The 19021-nt window shown below is 33.8% G+C and overlaps 1 protein-coding gene across 1 annotated transcript; it reads left to right on the forward strand.

The window, feature by feature from the left end:
- The first annotated feature begins 5791 nt into the window (after positions 1-5791).
- On the forward strand, positions 5792-17810 carry LOC143251141 (superoxide dismutase [Cu-Zn]-like). Its single transcript, XM_076502523.1, has 5 exons — positions 5792-6104; positions 15426-15528; positions 16004-16073; positions 17067-17184; positions 17510-17810. Exons 1-5 carry the CDS (start codon positions 5955-5957, stop codon positions 17627-17629), a joined length of 561 nt encoding a protein of 186 aa, XP_076358638.1. The 5' UTR covers positions 5792-5954; the 3' UTR covers positions 17630-17810.
- Positions 17811-19021: the final 1211 nt, after the last annotated feature.

The following is a 19021-nucleotide window of genomic DNA, read 5'->3' on the forward strand; positions in this document are numbered from 1 at the left end:
TTATCATCCAGTATGGCTATATTATTATCATCTATAAACTGTATGTGGTGTTATCATCCAGTATGGCTATATTATTATCATCTATAAACTGTATGTGGTGTTATCATCCAGTATGGCTATATTATTATCATCTATAAACTGTATGTGGTGTTATCATCCAGTATGGCTATATTATTATTATCTATAAACTGTATGTGGTGTTATCATCCAGTATATGGCTATATTATTATCATCTATAAACTGTATGTGGTGTTATCATCCAGTATGGCTATATTATTATCATCTATAAACTGTATGTGGTGTTATCATCCAGTATGGCTATATTATTATAATCTATAAACTGTATGTGGTGTTATCGTCCAGTATGACTATATTATTATCTATAAACTGTATGTGGTGTTATCGTCCAATATGGCTATATTATTATAATCTATAAACTGTATGTGGTGTTATCGTCCAGTATGGCTATATTATTATAATCTATAAACTGTATGTGGTGTTATCGTCCAGTATGGCTATATTATTATAATCTATAAACTGTATGTGGTGTTATCGACCAGTATGGCTATATTATTATCATCTATAAACTGTAGGTGGTGTTATCGTCCAGTATGGCTATATTATTATAATCTATAAACTGTATGTGGTGTTATCGTCCAGTATGGCTATATTATTATCATCTATAAACTGTGTGTGGTGTTATCGACCAGTATGGCTATATTATTATAATCTATAAACTGTATGTGGTGTTATCGTCCAGTATGGCTATATTATTATAATCTATAAACTGTATGTGGTGTTATCGTCCAGTATGGCTATATTATTATAATCTATAAACTGTATGTGGTGTTATCGTCCAGTATGGCTATATTATTATCATCTATAAACTGTATGTGGTGTTATCGTACCAGTATGGCTATATTATTATCATCTATAAACTAAACTGTATGTGGTGTTATCATCCAGTATGGCTATATTATTATAATCTATAAACTGTATGTGGTGTTATCGTCCAGTATGACTATATTATTATCTATAAACTGTATGTGGTGTTATCGTCCAGTATGGCTATATTATTATAATCTATAAACTGTATGTGGTGTTATCGTCCAGTATGGCTATATTATTATAATCTATAAACTGTATGTGGTGTTATCGTCCAGTATGGCTATATTATTATAATCTATAAACTGTATGTGGTATATTATTATAATCTATAAACTGTTATCGACCAGTATGGCTATATTATTATCATCTATAAACTGTAGGTGGTGTTATCGTCCAGTATGGCTATATTATTATAATCTATAAACTGTATGTGGTGTTATCGTCCAGTATGGCTATATTATTATCATCTATAAACTGTGTGTGGTGTTATCGACCAGTATGGCTATATTATTATAATCTATAAACTGTATGTGGTGTTATCGTCCAGTATGGCTATATTATTATAATCTATAAACTGTATGTGGTGTTATCGTCCAGTATGGCTATATTATTATAATCTATAAACTGTATGTGGTGTTATCGTCCAGTATGGCTATATTATTATAATCTATAAACTGTATGTGGTGTTATCGTCCAGTATGGCTATATTATTATAATCTATAAACTGTATGTGGTGTTATCGACCAGTATGGCTATATTATTATCATCTATAAACTGTAGGTGGTGTTATCGTCCAGTATGGCTATATTATTATAATCTATAAACTGTATGTGGTGTTATCGTCCAGTATGGCTATATTATTATCATCTATAAACTGTGTGTGGTGTTATCGACCAGTATGGCTATATTATTATAATCTATAAACTGTATGTGGTGTTATCGTCCAGTATGGCTATATTATTATAATCTATAAACTGTATGTGGTGTTATCGACCAGTATGGCTATATTATTATCATCTATAAACTGTAGGTGGTGTTATCGTCCAGTATGGCTATATTATTATAATCTATAAACTGTATGTGGTGTTATCGTCCAGTATGGCTATATTATTATCATCTATAAACTGTATGTGGTGTTATCGACCAGTATGGCTATATTATTATAATCTATAAACTGTATGTGGTGTTATCGTCCAGTATGGCTATATTATTATAATCTGTATGTGGTGTTATCGTCCAGTATGGCTATATTATTATAATCTATAAACTGTATGTGGTGTTATCGTCCAGTATGGCTATATTATTATAATCTATAAACTGTATGTGGTGTTATCGTCCAGTATGGCTATATTATAATCATCTATAAACTGTATGTGGTGTTATCATCCAGTATGGCTATATTATTATCATCTATAAACTGTAGGTGGTGTTATCGTCCAGTATGACTATATTATTATCATCTATAAACTGTAAGAGACTTCTTTCATTATTGTTTGTATAATTGCAGCCAAAATTAACATTTTTGCTGTTTAGGTCTCCAATGACTATAGAGTTTTGTTTGTGGGAAAAATGTTATTGAGTAAGGTTAAGTCTAGTTGCTTATGTGGTGAACAGAATATTCCTGCTATTGTCACTTTGGTTCTATTTCTTAGCAGAATATCCACAGTAACATGTTCCTTGTTACTGCTCATACTGATTTCTGTGACTGATAAATCTGTTTTATATGGCATCATTATACCTCTATTTTCATCATTTTTATTTATTCTGTCTTTCGTTATTGTTATGTAGTTTCGTATCTTAAATCTATTGTTGTTGTATATTAAAGTTTTGTTTAATATTACAATGCGGGGGTTAGTTTCTTGTATAACGTCTTCGATCTCGTGTTTTTTGGAAGCTATTGCACCTTGGATGTTGATATATACCACCGTGAACTTTATGTTGTCAGAAGGTATCTTGTAAGTGTTGTTATTATGCGTGGTATATGAGGTATAGTATGTTTTTCAAGATGTTGATTGATATACCAATACAGTTGGTTGTTTGGTTTGGTTTGGTTTTGTGTATTCTGTTATAAATTCTGTGATGGTATTTTGGTTTAAGGTAGTCAGTTGGCTTGTTTTGTCATGTGTTAGCGCTTATTTCTGGGAGCGTGGTATTGTTTTCTTGTGATTTTTGTGTATGTATTGAGGTGTTATTTTCCTGTGTAATATTATTTTGTTCTTGCTGGTTTTGTATCTCGTTTTCTTTAAGCACCTGTGTTTAAGTTGTTTTAGATGTTTTACTTACTTCTGTTGTTGTGTCTTTTGTTTGTTGCGAGTTTGTGTTAGGTTGTTCATTTTCAGTCATTGTTGTTTTTATATCATATATACGTTGTTTTATTTGTTTGTATTTGTCAGATCTTTTGTAAATGGTTGTGTGTGTTTAACCACAATTATAGCAATTAGGTGTTTCTTGTTTCTTTTTACATTGTAAAATATGGTGTTCCCCGCCACAGCTGCGGCACTACGGTGTTGTTAGACATGCAACAGGAACGTGCCCATGTCTTTGGCAATTGTAGCATTGAGTTACTACAATTGCCGGAGTTTTTAACTGTTCAACTTGATATCTTTGGTACAAAAGCATTATTCCATTATTTATGATATTTTGTATGTTGTAGTTGTCGTCTATGTCAACTCGTATTAAATTTGTTGGTGCTTGTGTTGTTGGTGTTTGTTTTTTTGGAAATTATTCGTTGTAGTTTTGTGTATGGTATATTTTGTTCTTCTAGTGTTTGGGTAATGGTATAAGGGTTTATTGATTGATGCACCCCTCTTACGACTGTGGATTCAGGCTACGGCTTGCTACATGGTAAATGTATTTTGATTTTACCAGGTTTAAAAGCGTCTTCCGGCCATTCCTTTAATAGCTTGTTTAGGTCACGGTTGCTAGTCCTCGAACAAGGACACCGCCCCTGAGCAGACGCTTGATACAAACAATAGAGGCTTACAGTTTGCAGGGTTTAACCTCTGCCACAAGTAGGGGTTGATTATATTGGCCTGGTATACCTTCAATTATTATTTAGTATTGCGGAGGCTTGGTTTTTCTGTGTTATATTGTTACCTTCTGTTTTTTTTTTTTGTAGTAAATTATGTTTTTTCCTTTTAGATGTCGCTATTGTGAAGTCTCCTTGATCATCTGTGTCAGTCTCATTGTCTGTGGGGTTTATAATTGAAGTTTTCTGAGTGTTTGCAGTTGTAATATAAACATCCAATCCTTAGGTCATCGTAGGTTCTGAATGAAGTTTGATAGAGTGACAGTTATAGATCACTTGCTGTGGAGACAACAATAATGATAAGTGCAAGATTGTAGAGGGCGTAGTAAAATTTAATCTATTGTATTTAGTAGTTATCATTCAGGAATAATTAGTATAGGCATCAAAATATTTCTTAGTTCAACGTGGCTTTGAGTCTTGTTTTAGAATAACTTCTAATTTTTTGTTTCTTTATATTGACCCGACATAATAAAAATCATTAACCAAATAAGATGCCAACAACAGAAGAAACATCAACACGACAATCCATCAACCAACCTTAGCAACAGCTACCACATATAATAAATTAAATATATACGACGTCCCCTACAATCTTACACCTATTATTACTGCCGTCTTCACAGCATGTGGTCAACAACGGTCACTTTTTCAAATATTATTCTTAACCTGGTGATGACCAAAGGAAGTTGAAACATTGTTACTTCTTTTGTGCTTTGAAATAAATCTTTAATACCCATATCGGCCGTCTCTTATATATATATATATATATATTTATTTATTTACTAGTTGTTTCCTACGATATTGTAAACATTATTAAAAGTTTCATTATTCAACTTCGCATCTCAAAATGTGAAGAGATTTTTCTATCGATATAGTCGTTAGGAATGTTGACAGGTTGCGAGAAAATATCTCATTTATCAAGAATTGAGGCATGGGGAAAATGGGCAGACTATTGTATTGTTATGGTGGTTAAAAATGCATAAACAATACCAAGTAGAAAAGAGTATTCTATTCACCAGTAAAACCAACAAAATTCTATGGCACGACTAGAAAGATCATAGTACTTAGGCCTACTCATTCGAAACACTGCTACACTTCACTTCTAGGTCCACCAACAACAATGGTTGTAAACGTATCTCTCCACTTGCCAACATATAACTTTTCTGGACTTATCAGTATACTGCGTGTATTTCATCTTTCTCAGTCCTTTTAACTTCTGAAAGAAACATGTAGGACTACTGTGGTGAGTTCACCCAACAGTTCTATTATTGCTAGCATATATTGTTGTTGTTTTTAAAAAAAGATCTAAACCAAGCTTTTTTGTAATAAGTCTCGTATTTTATGAAGACTAAGCTGCTAACTATATATTTATAAATTTGTCTTAAGTAGAGACTAGTAAAATTTAAACATTCACTTCCGTACACTATTTATTAAAATTTAAAATTCAAACCTTCGTTATGCGTTTCATTGATATGTGCATAACTAGTATATTAACTGACATTTCAGACGACGTGATATTTCAACAGTGTAAGCTTTTACGATGTAACAAATACTATTGAGGAATCCATTTAGGCCAATATTGCATTTTCGTCTGGCCTCTGATTATAATTTTGAATAGGTTGATTATTCCACAATAATTTAGGCAAAAACTGTAACAGAATTTAAGATTTACTGATGTTATTTAATTGTTAATAACTATATGTCTGATTTGCTGGCTTTACCTGTATTTAATTGATATTTTTAGTTGCTAAAAGAATTTGAACAATTTGTTAAAATGTGTCAATACACATGTGTTGAAGAAACCTTGAACGTGTAACTCAAAAACACGAAATGCAAACAGCTGAAATGTAGATGTAGTAAAATGCCGTGTAAGTGTTTAATGATGTTACAGTTTTAATGCATGTTAAGCACACGTATCTTTTTTTATTTTCGTTTACTGACACTGATCTTTGTGAACCACTGCAGTTTGACTAGAACTGTTTGTTGATACAGCGGTAAATCCTTCCAGTTCCACACATTACTTGAGTTACAAAGAGCAATGTCACCGACTTATTTATTGATTTCATGTATTTTTCTCTCCGTCGAGAGCTGCCACCCAAGCTTACATGAATATCCAGGTAGTTATTTGAGAGCGGTTGCCGTATTGACAGGTGAGACAGTGAAAGGAACTATAACATTCACGCAAGATGTAAGTAGCACTACAGTTGTTTTAAAAATGTTAAGAGAAGTAAGTAAACATTTACATCTTTCAAGTAGAATGTTAAGCCTTATGTAGTCTTCAAGCTGGGGAATAGCTTTTCGTGGATAGAAAATAACCCAGAATCAGTTTCAGTTGTCTAAGAGTCTTATAGTACTTGAGGATAGAAAAATTGGACAAATGAAATGTTTATGGTCAGAGTAAAACATATAGAACACGGTGCCAAATATAGTAAATATGCAAAATATATAACAAACAATGGAGAGCAAACCTAATTTTGTGTGACCAAATTTTTTTCTAAATTTTCTTTCATTTTTATTTAACACTAATGAAAGCACCTAGCTTTACTTGGGTTATTAGGTTGATAGTGTGTTGTGACGGATTTATTATTATATATTTATTTTAATATCAACGTTTATTTAAGTTAAATTTGTATTTAAAAATGTACATAACTCTTTCTCTGGTATTTGGGTATATTTATTTGTATACCTAGAAGGGTCAGGTACACTAGACCTCTTCCTCCTTCCATAACTTTGTTGAAGTGGCCAGATTAATATATTTCGATTACATATTGAATGGCTGGAGTGATATCATAAATTTAGTCTGGTCCTTTTTAGGACAATGTCCATTTATATTGTTCTTTGATTTTTTATTATTATTATTTTAAATAAGTCTAGAACGTAGGTGGCCTGTTTTATTTTAGCTCTATTCTAATACTGCTATTATTATTATTATTTTAATTGATTCTATCTTAGTGATCTACTGTATACATTTAACGGGGAGAGGTGTTTAGGTATCTCTTCATCACATATGCAATACCTGTCTAGTTGACATAACAACTCATTTTTTCGCCAATTTTTATCAAAATATTTTATTGTATTATGTAGAACTCTATCCGGTATTGATTGTGTATTTGAGTATTTGTGTATGAACTTTGATGAAGTAGTTTTAGGTACTCTGTATGCTGATGTAATTAGTGTATTCTGTAATGTTTGGAGTTCGAAATAAAAACAACAAAATCATCACAAGATAACACATCAAACACAATAACACAACAAACACACACAACTACAGGACCAACTACATATGCACAAAAGTTAAAAGAAAATATTACACAACCAAAACCACTTACTAAAAAAACAACAAAAATTCAACGAAAACAGTAACCACTTTACAAGAACAAAAACACAGATAGAACAAGCAACCAAGAAAACAACAATCTTACAGTAAAAGAAAACACAAACAAAGAAACAAACATAATAGTAAACCTAATTAAAAACATTCTCACAGAGTTCATTACAGAATTTACTAAACCGAACCAAACGAATAATAGCATCGACCTTTTTATAAACATAGCTAAAACACATAACACCACACATACCACAACTAATAACAACAATTACAGGATGCATGCTAAAATCATAAAATTCACAGTTCTAAGCATCAACATCCAAGGTTCACTTGCTTCCAAGAAACACGAGATTTAATAACAGATATTAACCCTAATATTTTTATTATAAGTGAAATATTAATTTATCACAAGAATATATTTAAAATATGTAACTTTACATCAATAAGAAAAGATAGAAGAAATAATCATGACATCAACAGATGAATTATGTTATTATATAAAAACCATCTTTCAGCTATTGAAATCCAAATGAATCAATGAAAATATAGTGGTTGATATTCTCTTAGAAAACCACTCGAAAATAACAATAGCAGGATTATACTGTTCTCCAACAAAGTGTATAGACATATATCTAATATACAACATCTTTTCCCACAACCAAAATACAATAGTAATAGGTGATCTGAATTCCAAACATAAGAACTTTGGATGTAATTCTACAAACTCCAATGGCAGACACCTATTACAATTCATAGATAACAATAGTATATCTCTTATTAATGATAATACACCTACCCGTATTACCTATGCGACAAATTCTAATGATATCCTAGATCTCTGTCTCACCTCTTTTAATGTTAGACAAAAGCTAATAAATTTTAATGTGGGAAAATATGTTGACAGCGACCATCTCCCCCTATGGTGTGTCTTCGATCTCATCCCTCATAAAGATAAAATCAGTAGGCTGGACAAATTTGATTACAAAAAAGCAAATTGGCAAGAATTTCAAAAAGTGTTAAATAATATACTACCAGATAAAGTTAAACATACAGCATACAACGAATCAGAAATAGATTCTTACAGTCAAATAATCATGGAGTGCCTTCTAAAAGCAGCTACGGACACGGTACCTAAACAACAATATAAAACCACAAACAATGCATGGAAACCAACCAAACAACTATTAACAATGATAAAACAACAAAGACATTTAAGAAGACTATTCCTGGCAACAAGAGAACAAGAATTAAAAACACAAATTAACAACATTAGAAATAAAATTAGAGCAGAAATTAAACAAATAAAACAAGAAAAATGGGACAACTTGTGTTCCCAACTAAACGAACGAACCGACCCTGGTAAGTTCTAGCTACACTTGAAAAGATTCACAAATGAACACACGACAAGAAAATACCCAACACTGAAATATAGCAACATTTTAGCACAAACCAACAAAGAAAAAGCAGAAGCCTTCAAGCATCAATTACAAAGCACATTTAAAACACACAATGACATGAACAACATTAATACAACAAAATAAACAGCCACGTAACAAATAACATAGAATTATATAAACCACACTTTCCAGTGAACATTAAAAACAGCAACACTAACAATACATATGACTACAATACCCAACTACTCACCAAAAAAATCAAACTAAATGAACTTGAACAAGCAATCAAAAATACAAAAAATAAAACACCGGGAAATGATGGAATACAAACAATTCTTCTCAAAAGAGGCACTCCAAAATTATTTGACCACCTATTAGCTATATTTAATTTATCTCTATACTCTGGATACATCATAGTTTCTTGAAAGCAAGCTAATATATTAATGTTCCACAAAGATGGAAAACCAACCAATAAACCAAACAGTTATCAACTGATCAGCCTGACCAGCTGTGTTGGTAAAATTCTTGAAAGAATAATAATCAATAGACTCTCCACATTTTTGGAGATTAATTCAGAATTACCAGAAGAACAAAACGGATTTAGAAAATATAGACAAACAACAGATCATTTAATTAGGTTAACTGAAAAAATAATAACCAGTTTTAATAAAAAAGAATGTACTGTCACCTGCTTCCTCGATATCGAGAAAACATTCGACACTGTATGGCACAATGGTCTTCGGTTCCGTATGTACATAACTTATAATGTTAAATCTGTGTTGCGAAATTCCCGCCCATTCACTACAGTTGTAGAAGATTCTCGAGTGTAAAAATAAACAATGTATAAGCGTATGTAAATACTAGTATCCTTGTGCAAGCTGAAATTCTTAGAAACTTGCCTCACGCTTATAAAAATTAACCAACAACAGGCGCTAAGAAACAGTACATATTATTGGTTTGCTATAGTTAGTATACTAAAACCTCGGAAGCATTTACTAATCCGGAACTTCAAATATTCAACCAGGAACGTTCATAAATTTCGAGCATGGAAACCATTCAATTTCAGTGGACATTAGTATTTTTACGAATATATCATATAACTTCAGCGTATTGCCAGCGAGGAAGGAAGAATAGAGTGCTAGCTTGCTAGCTCCCTGTTAATTGAATTGTATCTACGTTAACTCGAAATTAATTTACTAGTCGTAAACCCTCGATAAGATATCAGGGAAGTTCCGGATCGGATAGAAAACTCAATATTATTTGTAAATTTGTAGTACATTTATGTATAAATCGTTATTTTTAATAACCGTTGTTATAAATTATATCATTGTTTGTATATTAAAATATACTTGTATTAAGAAAGAAAACTGTGTATCAAACTTATCGGCAAATATCATAAATTGACTTCCAAATCTAAATTACAGTTTATCTCAGTATCAGGGTATTTGAAATTGCAATACGCAACATAATAAACTGGGGCTCCAAGATGAGCTATAATACGTAACAATGTGTATTCTGATTTCATTTTAGCAAAAGTATAATTATATATTTTTGAAGATAAGCAACATGATGTTATTCAAACGCATTGTTGCCAACATGCACTGACTTTTCTATTTATTAGAAGTTGTTATGTAAAGAACCACTTCTTCTCTATGTGGTTTTTCGCCAGCTTGCCTTATAGAAACATGAGCACGTGGATAAGTAATAATACCCAGGTGCACACCGTCAGGGTCAACTTAGTGTGGGTGAATATTTTCAGGTTTCTAAGGTCTTTGCTCCTGGATAAGGCCTGGCATGGCCTAGCGCGTTAAGGCGTGCGCTTCGTAATCTGAGGGTCGCGGGTTCGCGTCCGAATCGCGCCAAACATGCTCGCCCTCCCAGCCGTGGGGTCGTTATAATGTGACGGTCAATCCCACTTTTCGTTGGTAAAAGAACCGCCCAAGAGTTGGCGGTGGGTGGTGATGACTAGTTGCCTTCCCTCTAGTCTTACACTGCTAAATTAGGGACGGCTAGCACAGATAGCCCTCTAGTAGCTTTGTGCGAAATTCCAAAACAAACCAACAATGCTCCTGGAACTATGGCGTTCACATATTCTTTTTTACGTAGTTATATTGCTTGTTTACCTCACAGAAAGGATTTGCGCTGGCGCACGCGCGCAGGCTCGTAAATAATAAGTAGTAATGATCAGGTGCACACCTTTAGGGTACACTTAGTATGTGCACAAAATTTCACGTTACAAGGCTCTTTCCTCTAGGAATTACAGCGATCACACACAATGACACGCAGACATGCCCTTTTATCATTATACATATACTTAGCTCTTCGGTAAGAAGACTTATTAAACTACGAAATATTTCGCCCCCCGCTAATACAGCGGTATTATTTAGCCCTTTGTGGCTTTGCTATATGAAAAACACACAAAAAAAAACACGAAATATTTGACCATCGTGTGAAACTAAAATTAAAAGAAATTACAAATGGGTAGGGCGAAAAGACAGATACATCTACCCATGATAAAAGAAAAGCTTTGCATTTGTAAGTGTTTTCTTGGTTGTTTACTGCTACACCGATCTTATAGTTAGTAGGATCATTCAGGTTACACCTGTTTTGTGTAGCTGGTTGTTAGGCTCAAGCAGTTTTGTAACTGTATACGGTAGATGGGCTATTTCAATTTCGTAACTATATATCGTTGTTATACAACATCGGGTTCATGGTTGTGCACTGCCGTTTAGTTACCAAAATAGAGCTAAAAGAATAATGGCAAAAAATAAATTAATAAATCTCAGTTAATTTGTATTGGTTTAATGAACATAAAGGAAGGATTCCTCTTGCTTAAGGCCTCTTTACGCGTGGTAAACCAGTGTTTTCAACACAAATTTATTAATTCGGCATGACCAGGTGGTTGAGGCACTCGACTCGTAATCCGAGGGTCACGGGTTCGAATACTCGTCACACCAAACATGCTCGCCCTTCAGCCGTGGGGACGTTATAATGGGACGGTCAATGACGTTGGTAAAAGAGTAGTTCAAGAATTGGCAGTGGCTGGTGATGACTAGCTGCCTTCCCTCCAGTCTTACACTGCAAAATTAGGGACGACTAACGCAGATAGCCTTTGTGTAGCTTTGCGCAAATTTCAAAAACAAACAAACAGAAAATTATAAACGTCGCTGGAGATATGGAGATTCCAATATTATTCGAAAAGACTACACATCTGATTAGAAGGAATATGCATGACAGTAGAGTACACAAAACGTTTACTTATAATGTAATATAAATTGGGCATCTCATAAGTTCTGGAAGAGGACACCAACTGATACAGTTGTAGAGTAATATAGTCGAAAATCCAGCAGGGTGTGTCTTGCTCACTGAGGTCACAACATGCCTCTTATTATTTTAAATTTCCATACGTTTCAATTGTGCCGATTTTATTCGTAACACTTCTGGCATTTCATAATCATAGCAATGTTTTTCATGTCTTCGCAAACCATATTTCACTGCCAATATAGCATTCGGTTACTTAATTTAATATTGTTCATGAAAACGCACATTTGACGTCAGCATTAGAACGGGGTAGTGATGTTTCTCTTAGAGCCACCTTACTCAGGTCTTGAAAAGGGTTTTCACCTGTGGCATCTCTACCCCACCCGCTTGTATATACAAGAAACGAAGGAAATGTTTTACAAATTCATATTCAAGATATTTATCTTGCTCACCTTTCTTTTCAAAATTAACTGGCATTATTTATTATATTTGTCAAATATTATGGAAATCTCTAAAATTGGTACTAGATTTTACAGAAATTCAAACGTTACAAACAGCTGTTAGATGAATGGTTTGTTTGTTTAGTTAATTTCACGCAAAGCTACACGAGGACTATCTGCTCTAGCCGTCCCTAACTTAGTAGTGTAAGACTAGAGGGAAGGCAGCTAGTCATCACCACCCACAGCCAACTCTTGAACTACTTTTTTACCAACAAATAGTGGAATTGACCACACATTATAACGTCCGCACGGCTGAAAGGGCAAGCATGTTTGGTGCGACGGGGATTAGAACCAGTGACCCTCAGATTACGAGTCGACTGCCTTAACCCACCTGGCCATGCCGGGCCACAATATGTTTGCTTATTTACTGAAGCGATACCAAATGGGTGTAAGATTCACTTGATGCGTTGTTTTTTTTTTGGTTTTTTTTTGGGGGGGGTTATAAAAACAATGGTGAAACTACAAAATCTTATTGCAAATTTATGACGCTAAAATTTCATTTTCGAAAACCCAAGACGTGCAGAGTATAGTAAAACATCGTGTAGCTATGTGCTGCCCTCTAGTGACGCAACGGTATGTCTGCGGACTTAACAACGCTATAAACTGGGTTTCGATATCTTTAGCGGGCAGGACACAAGTAGCCCATTGTGTAGCTTTATGCTTAAATTCAAACAAACAAACAAACTTGAAATTTATTTAAATACTAACACTAAGTTTTTCAATTGTAGGTGTGCAAGAACTGTCCAGGAACTTGTTTTTTTACCAAACATGTCTCTCCAACAACATTGTATGGCGGGGATTTTCAATTCTAAACCACACTGTAGCAAATTAGCATTACGTATTTTTAATGAACGGTTAGATTCAACGTGGTAAACTATAAAACTATATTCACGAGATAGCGACTTATTGTAACAATGGGAGAGCAAACCTCTGACATATTGGCTACCTGTATATTGGCTGTGTGCCTCAGAACCATCAGGACGACTGTCATTCTAGTTTTTGTTGATGTCTAAAATTTGTTTCTAAATATTCTTTAGTGTTTACTTCGTTATTTGTGTGAAAAATTTGAATGGAGTATGGAAAGTAGCAACACTAATATTCATAACTGGTAGAGTAAATCTGTAATTCTTACCGACACATGCATGACTTGCAAGGAAAGCAATGGCCATTATTATTACATTCAGGATAACGAAAAATAGTCACAGTATGTTGAACTGGAAAGCAAGAAACGTTTACAAAACAAGCTTTCAGACAAGAAAGCAAGAATAACACAAACGTTTAAACAGTGTTACGTATTATATTTTATTTCGGACGAGTCTTCTATTTATTATATTACGTATGTTAAGTATTTCTATTTAAAATAACCGGAAATTTAAAGTTAAATTTAAAAGTTAATTAACCGTAAATGTGTATCAAATTTATGATATTTGCCAACAATAATTTTTTTAGTACAAATATACTTTAATTTGCAAGAAAAGAAACACAGTAAAATTTGTAATAACGGTTATTACAAATAATGGTCTACATACAACAGTTTTAGAAACTTACAGCTAACACTGAGTCATATACAAATTAATTCTGAGTTGATGTTGACACATAGCTAGCTGACGTTTCTTGGTTGGCCTCACAACAATTCACTTCTTGCCGAGGAAGATATTTAGCGTCCTTATAGAAATAACTCGTCCGAAGTAACTCACTGAAGTTGAACGGTTTGTAATGTTCGAAATCTATAAACGTTCCAGGTCAAATTCTATAGTTTTCCCATTAATATGCGTTAATTACAATTTTAACTCTCTAGGCCCATAGCGTACTGACTGTAGCTGTCCAATAATATTAATATTCTTCTTTTGTTTCTCGGTTAGCCTCTTTTTATAGGAATCACGTGAGTTTGTAGAAATGTCAACAATGCTCTAGAGCGTTTTCGTAAAACAAATACTGTTGATTTTTACTTTCAAGAATTGTCTACATTTTCTAAGAACAGGCAGGACTTGCGCAATACACAGCCAACAATACATGTCACAGGCAAAAAAGAATACTAGTCTGAAACAAAATAAATGTTGTAAATCAATTACAATAAGAACGCAAGAATCATTATTAACAAAAGCTTTTACACAGGAAAGCAAGAATCATTATTAACTCAAGCTTTTACACAGGAAAGCAAGAATCATTGTTAACTCAAGCTTTATACAGGAAAGCAAGAATCATTATTAACTCAATCTTTTATACAGGAAAGCAAGAATCATTATTAACTCAAGCTTTTAGACAGAAAAGCAAGAATCATTATTAACTCAAGCTTTTATGTCGGAACGTAAGAATCATAATTACCTCAAGGTTTGAGACAGGAAGGCAAGAATCATTATTAACTCAAGCTTTTATACAGGAAAGCAAGAATCATTATTAACTCAAGCTTTTAGACAGAAAAGCATGAATAATTAATCACTGAAACTATTAAATGGGAAAAGAAAATCGTTATTTATTCAGCTGTTGAACAGAAAGCATGAATGATTATTAACACAAACTGTTAGACAGGAAAGCTAGAATATTGTTGTGAAGTTCATGTATAATTTGTGTTAACAATGAATGTAGTGTTCTTATATAATAACTAATCTAGCTTGTAGATAAGATATATTTTACTTAATTAACTTGTACATTAGGATTGTTTTACTTAAGTAACTAGTAGACCAGAGTTGTTTCACTTAATTAACAAGTAGATCGAAGTTGTTTTAAACAATTAACTTATACAACAAAGTTTTTAACTCATGTAAGTTTTATATCACTGTTAATTAACTTTGTTAATTTTTTTAGTATAATTGTTTTATATAACTTGTACATTGACATTTTTAACTTGGTTAACTTATATACGAGATTTTTTAAACTTAGGTGCGTTGAATATCGCAGTTGGCTTTTTTCTCATGTATATAAGAATTCAAACTTAACTAATGTTCATATTAGAATCATCTAGTAATATATTTGTAACGATCGGTTTTCTTTATTCGTAACCAAGTCTATTTCACACAATCTAGTTTGAAAGCATCGGTTGTCCGGTACTAGTTACTGGCGAGATCACTGGACTATCGAAAGGGCTACACGGGTTTCACGTGCACGAATTTGGTGACCTTACTAATGGTAAGAAAAACTATTACCAGGTGGTGGTTTTAAGACAATCGTCTTAAGAACTCCATGTAAATTTTTCACTGATAATACCAGTGAAATTTAGTTAATGTTGTAATAAACAACCTTAGGTATAATGATAAACATCATTTATGGTGTTAAAACATGTCTATTCGAAAATAACAAATTAACGACTGAAACACGAAACTCCATCACCCAAGCGCAAGGGAAGGTGGACCTTTTTCCATGAGTTTCCCCTGAAGAAAAAACGTTCACTTTTTGAAAGATGTAGTTTGTGTTTTTATAATTAAAAAATATTCTTTCATAGACGCTTTTTTTCTCGAGAATAACTTTGTTATTGTTGGTTTTTGTTTGTTTGTTTTATAAAAACGTTTAAGAACTACGACGTTAAAAGGATTTCATTTCCAAATAAAATATACCCTAACTCACTGGAACACTTTTTATTAAGATGTGTTTTTTTTCAATGCAGGATGTACCAGTGCTGGAGGTCACTACAATCCTTTCGGGAAGGATCACGGAAGTCCCAGTGATAAGCTCAGGTGAGTCAGTGTTATTACAAAAAGCAGCTAGCAGACTGTTGCTGCTTCTCACAGTAGACTAAGGTGAGTCAGTGTTATTACAAAAAGCAGCTAGCAGACTGTTGCTGCTTCTCACAGTAGACTAAGGTGAGTCAGTGTTATTATAGTTGGGGTTATCACTTGAATCATTAAATCATCAACAACAGGTACAATAAGCTCCTAGTGGCAGATTCATGAGAGTTAGTGCTATCACATGAATCAGTAAATCATCAACAACAGGTCCACTAGACTCATTTGAGTTGGTGTTATTTTGTTTGTTTTGAATTTCGCGCAAAGCTACACAAGGGCTATCTGCGCTAGCCGTCCCTAATTTAGCAGTGTAAGGCGCTCGACTCGTAATCCGAGGATCGCGGGTTTGAACCCCCGTCAAACATGCTCGCCCTTTTAGCAGTGGGGACGTTATAATGTCACAGTCAATCCCACTATTCGTTGGTAAAAGAGTAGCCCAAGAGTTGGCGGTGAGTGGTGATGACTGGCTGCCTTCCCTCTAGTTGATGTATAATTTGCTAAATTAGGGACAGCATAGTTGATGTTATCACATAAAGTAATACAAATTACCTTTGCTTAGGACAACGGAACTCCTAACGATAGATTTAAATCAGTAGTTTTATCATAAAAAAACAAAAATTCGACTTCAAGCAGGACAATGGAGTACTTGGAGTTAGAATTAGGAGATTTACTGTTATCACAAAAATTGTAACTGGACTTTGGGCAGAACCACGAAGATCTTAACGTTACGTATAGATAAATTTGTATTGTCAGGGAAAGTAACACCTCCGCTTAGAGCAGTAGTTAATTTATCACAGATCATAGTCTATGAAATTAGCTTATCGTCTTTTTAGCCACAGATAATGCAATTAGGGGGTATAAAAGTTTTCATTTTCCTGTATTTCGTGCTTAGTAATTGCAATGTTTCAATAACAGTTAGTATATGACGCTCTTGTTGTCCAACAGGCATGTAGGGGACCTGGGAAATGTTGAGGCAGGTTACGATGGAGTGGCAAAGGTCCATTTGAATGACAGTTTCCTTTCTTTGACTGGACCCTTATCCATCGTCGGGAGAGCGATTGTGGTGAGCTATTTTTGTTATTACAAGTTTACCAATTGTCTTAAGCACTTGAGATAACAATCACATCAATTTTAATAATCAATGATTATTTGAGTACAAGAAGAACATCTTGTCACCAAGATGACTCAATACAGCAACAATCAAATCCAAGAGAACTACGTCTTGTCAACAACCAGACAAATTCCTAAGTTAACTAAAATACTATAACACTAAATTCTGAATAATAAAAACTGTTTGCATTAAATTGAGAGAAGATGAAGTTCTTTCAAAGTGCAAACTTTTAGCATTATCACGAAACACTAACGTGCTTATATAATTTGTCTTCCAGGTCCATGCAGGCGAGGATGATTTAGGAAGAGGTGGACACCCATTGAGTAAGACAACTGGTAATTCGGGGGCCAGAGTAGCTTGTGGGGTGATCGGTATCGCCAAGTCGAAATCAAAATGAGATGTTTTTGTGGCTGGCTTCTAGCTGATTGATACGCATCTGTTTTTATGACTATTTCTTTATATGTTTCACTTGTAATTGATTATCTCCTTTAATTTTGGTTAAAGTACAACACTTGAAGTTTTAACTTGTTTGTGTAGTTTAAACATTATATAAATAAACTTCTAATATAGGTGTTGAAGCGTGTGAAGGTCATAGTTCAATCGAAGGGGGGATGGCTATCTTCTAGGATTTAAGGTTAACATGTACACAATTTGAATATGGTTTAGATGTAAATTCAAATTACCAATTTATACAGGCAATGACATAAACGAAGTTTTGTTATATTCAAACCGAGAATTCTGGAATCGGAAATCAAGTGCGCTGTTTGTTAAGTGCTAAAACTCTTAGGGTAACTTGAACTGTAATCTAAATATTTGTCAACTTTATTCACGAGTTAATGAATAGATTTTTCTCGGCATTTTATGATCACCCTAAAATATGACTCTACTCAAAAACCTGTAATTTAGGCTTAGTTTTGTCGTTACATTTGTCATTATTATTATTACAGTTTAAACAGACAGTATACGATAAACGAACAAAATAATAACCTGAATCAATCTCGTTACAAAAAAACACAACTACCGCGAACAAAGTTCAGTCGCATTACTAACTATAATACACTTTAATGAGGCCCGGCATGGCTAGGCGGTTAAAGCACTCGACTTGTAATTTGAGGGTCGCGGGTTCGAATCCTTGTCACACCAAATATGCCCGCCCTTTCAGCCGTAGGGGCGTTATATAGTTACGATCAATCCCACTATTTGTCGGTAAAAGAGTAACCCAGGAGTTGGCGGTGAATGGTGAAGACTAGCTCCTTTCCTGTAGTCTTACACTGTTAAATTAGGGACGGGAAACGCAAATAGCCCTCCTGTGGCCTTGCGCGAAATTCAAAAACATACAAACACGTTAATGATAATGAGAAATAGTATAATTATCTTGAGTGTATATCACGCTTATGTATTTTACACATACAATGCTTATACATGTGTATATGTCGTATTTTATCAGACTTTCTGAAGACTAATCAATTCAGCCCATAGTAGCAAGAATATTACTAGTTTTTCTGGGCTAACTTTTATAGCCACTAAAGCGAAAGCAGAAGCGTCGCTAATTGTCAGTACAAGCGGCCTCTCTTCTTTTTTTGCAGAGCTTCGAATCTCCAATGGTGCCTTGAAAACCCATAATAGAAAACCGTGATGGTTATCATACTGAAACGTTGAACACTTCCGCGCCTGTAAGGCTCGAGCCCCGAATCTTTTAACCACCTAGCGATTCCTCTCATTAGAATCCCTAGTTTAAATTCAAAAGCATAGACTTAGGGCTTTTTTTCTTTGTCTCTAGGTGCCTGCT

Source organism: Tachypleus tridentatus, chromosome 5 (assembly GCF_004210375.1).
Source record: "Tachypleus tridentatus isolate NWPU-2018 chromosome 5, ASM421037v1, whole genome shotgun sequence".
NCBI lineage: Eukaryota > Metazoa > Arthropoda > Merostomata > Xiphosura > Limulidae > Tachypleus > Tachypleus tridentatus.

Excerpts from the sequence above, each read along its gene's own strand:
- LOC143251141 (XM_076502523.1), top strand. The coding sequence starts at position 5,955 with ATGTCACCGACTTATTTATTGATTTCATGTATTTTTCTCTCCGTCGAG. Across the intron at positions 15,529-16,003 it reads ATTTGGTGACCTTACTAATG|GATGTACCAGTGCTGGAGGT; the intron begins GTAAGAAAAACT and ends TTTTCAATGCAG. Across the intron at positions 16,074-17,066 it reads AGTCCCAGTGATAAGCTCAG|GCATGTAGGGGACCTGGGAA; the intron begins GTGAGTCAGTGT and ends GTTGTCCAACAG.